Raw genomic sequence first — 2,917 nt, 5'->3', positions numbered from 1 at the left:
GAGTATATTGATGGCATTTAATAATTTCTAGATTTTGCTTACTCTTATGGAGATCCTCATGGAGAGAAAATTCAGTGTCCATGTGCGAAATGTTGTAATATTCTTTGGAACCGAAGGAATGTAGTGTATGATCATCTAATATGCCATGGACTCGTTAAAGGCTATACTTGATGGATCAATCACGGGGAATGGGATATCAAGTTGAATGTTGATGATGATATGGATTACTCGCGTGATGATATTGATGGGTTGTTGAATGATCAATTTAGAGATGTTGTACAGGATGGAGGAGTTTATGATTGTCCAAATGAAGATGCCAAGAAATTCTATAGCTTACTTAAAGAGGCAAACCAAGAATTATATTCTGGTTGCATAGGTTTCTCTAAATTATTATTCACACTTCGCTTATATTTGTTGAAGTGTTTAGATGGATGGAGCAATGAATCATTCACTTCTCTTCCAGAGTTATTAAAAGAGGTGAAGCCCAAGTTCACCATTCCTCAGTCTTACAATAAAACCAAGTCTATGGTTAAGAATCTTGGTCTGGATTATGATAAAATTGACGCATGTCCAAATGATTGCATGTTGTTCAGGAATGATCATAAGGATGACGAATTTTGTCATACTTGTGGAGCTTCACGATATATTCAATATCCTAAAGTTGATAGTGAGCTTGAGCCTTCAAAAAAACAACATCGAGTTTCAGCAAAGACTTTGAGACACTTTCCATTAATTCGTAGACTCAAAAGGCTATTTATGTGCTCAAAGATGGAAGATTCTTTGAGGTGACATGAAGAGGAACGTTCTAACGATTGAAAGTTAAGGCATCCCGCTGATGGTCTAGCATGGAAAGACTTTGATAGGGTGCATCCAGATTTTGCACAAGATTGTCGCAATGTGAGACTTGGCTTGTCAAGTGATGGATTCAATCCAGTTCAAACCATGAGTATATCACATAGCACATGGCCAGTTATGTTGATGGTTTATAATTTGCCGCCTTGGATGTGCATGAAATCTGAATATTCCCTACTTTCTTTACTTATACCTTGGCCGCGATCACCTGGAAATGACATTGATATTCACTTACAACCATTGATAGACGAGTTAAAATTATTATGGGAATCTGGGGTTGAAACATATGATTCTTCCAGAAATGAAACTTTTCAAATGTGGGCATCTCTTATGTGGACAATCAGTGATTTTCCTGCATATGCTATATTATCTGGTTGGAGTACAAAAGGAAAGTTTGCTTGTCCTTGTTGTAACTATGGCACTCATTCTCGCTATCTTAAACATAGTTGGAAAATGTGCTATATGGATCAACGTGTTTTTCTACCGATGGATCATCCATGGATATCAAACAAAAGATCATTCAATGGAAAAACTGAATTTAGGCCTCCTCGAGCTCCTTTAAAGGGAATTGATGTTCTTAATAGCTTACGTGATTTTCAAAATGTGTTTGGGAAGAAGAGAAAGAGATCAATTTTTTTTGAATTACCTTACTGGCGGCATAACTTATTACGTCACAACCTTGATGTAATTCACATAGAGAAGAACATCGTTGATAGCATACTTTGTACTCTTTTGGATATTTCAGGAAAAACAAAGGATCATGCAAAAGCACGGTATGATTTGAGAGATATGGGAATCAGGAAGAACCGTCATCCACAAGATATATAAGTTAGTAAGAGAACAAAGTTTACAAAGGCGTTCTTCTCAATGAAAAATGGAGAGAAATCCATCTTTTGTGGAGTTTTAAAGACAGCCAAGCTACTTGATGGTAGTGCCTCTAATATATCTAGGTGTGTGTACTTGTACGAAAGAAAGGTATCTAATTATAAAAACCCATGATGCTCATCTCATGTTACATTACTTACTTCCAATACCAATTAAAAGCATTCTTCCTGATCATGTGGATATTATTTTGATTCTTCTAAGTTCCTTCTTCCATCGTTTGTGCCAAAAAGTAATCACATTGGAGGAACTGGATTGCTTAGAAGTAGAGATCACAGAAACAATAAATCAGTTGGAGAAAAATTTTCCTCCTTCATTTTTTGATATCATGATTCATTTTCCTATTCATTTGACGATGGAAGTGAGATTAGGCGGCCCAGTGCTAAATCGATGGATATATTCTACTGAAAGAGAAATGGGTACATTCAAATCATACATTCGCAATAGGTGTTTTCTAGAAAGTTGCATAGCAGAGACACGATTGGGAATAAATTGCATAAATTTATTCTCAAAATATCTGCATCGGAGTGTGCCTACAGGATTTAATAGAAGAGCACGAAACAATGATGAATGTGACCCAAGTGGCGCAGAATCTGTGAGTTTGTTTTCTAATAAAGGAGTTCTTTTAGGAGCAAATAAAACTGATCCAATCATTTTAGATGACAAGTCACTAAGTCAGGCATGTGCATACTTATTGGGAAATTGTGACGATGTTCAAGAATATATTAGGTACCTTAATTTGAATATAGCATTCTTTTTGTATAATTATTTTTTATTTTATTTAATTTATTATTTTAACAAATATAGTAAATGTTTTGTAGAAATCATGAGCAAGAGATTAATAATCAGTCACGAAGATCTAAATGGAGCAAAGCCAAGATTCAATGTCAAAACTTCTCTCAATGGTTTGAAACTCGTGCTTTGCAAGAGGATGTGCCTAATTTGATAAAACAATTGTCTAGAGGACAAAATTCTGTTGCAAAAAGATATTCTGGGTATCTCATAAATGGATAGATATATATTCCATGTTAGGCAGCGTGATGCAAGGCGTAAAACACAAAATAGCGGTGTTACACTAATTGCCTCAACTACAAGCTTTGCAAGCTCAAAGGATAAAAATCTAATTACTGCAGATTTGACTTATTATGGTAGAATAGTTGATATTGTTGAATTAAAATATTAC

At 35.1% G+C, this 2,917-nt stretch overlaps 1 protein-coding gene across 1 annotated transcript; it reads left to right on the top strand.

Moving 5' to 3' along the window:
* The first annotated feature begins 219 nt into the window (after positions 1-219).
* Positions 220-1,680, top strand: LOC138340226 (uncharacterized). Its single transcript, XM_069291935.1, has 2 exons — positions 220-667; positions 845-1,680. Exons 1-2 carry the CDS (start codon positions 220-222, stop codon positions 1,678-1,680), a joined length of 1,284 nt encoding a protein of 427 aa, XP_069148036.1.
* Positions 1,681-2,917: the final 1,237 nt, after the last annotated feature.

The sequence above is a fragment of the Solanum lycopersicum genome, chromosome 12 (assembly GCF_036512215.1).
Source record: "Solanum lycopersicum chromosome 12, SLM_r2.1".
NCBI classification, from domain to species: Eukaryota; Viridiplantae; Streptophyta; class Magnoliopsida; order Solanales; family Solanaceae; genus Solanum; species Solanum lycopersicum.
This window is presented reverse-complemented; position numbering and strand designations above follow the sequence as displayed.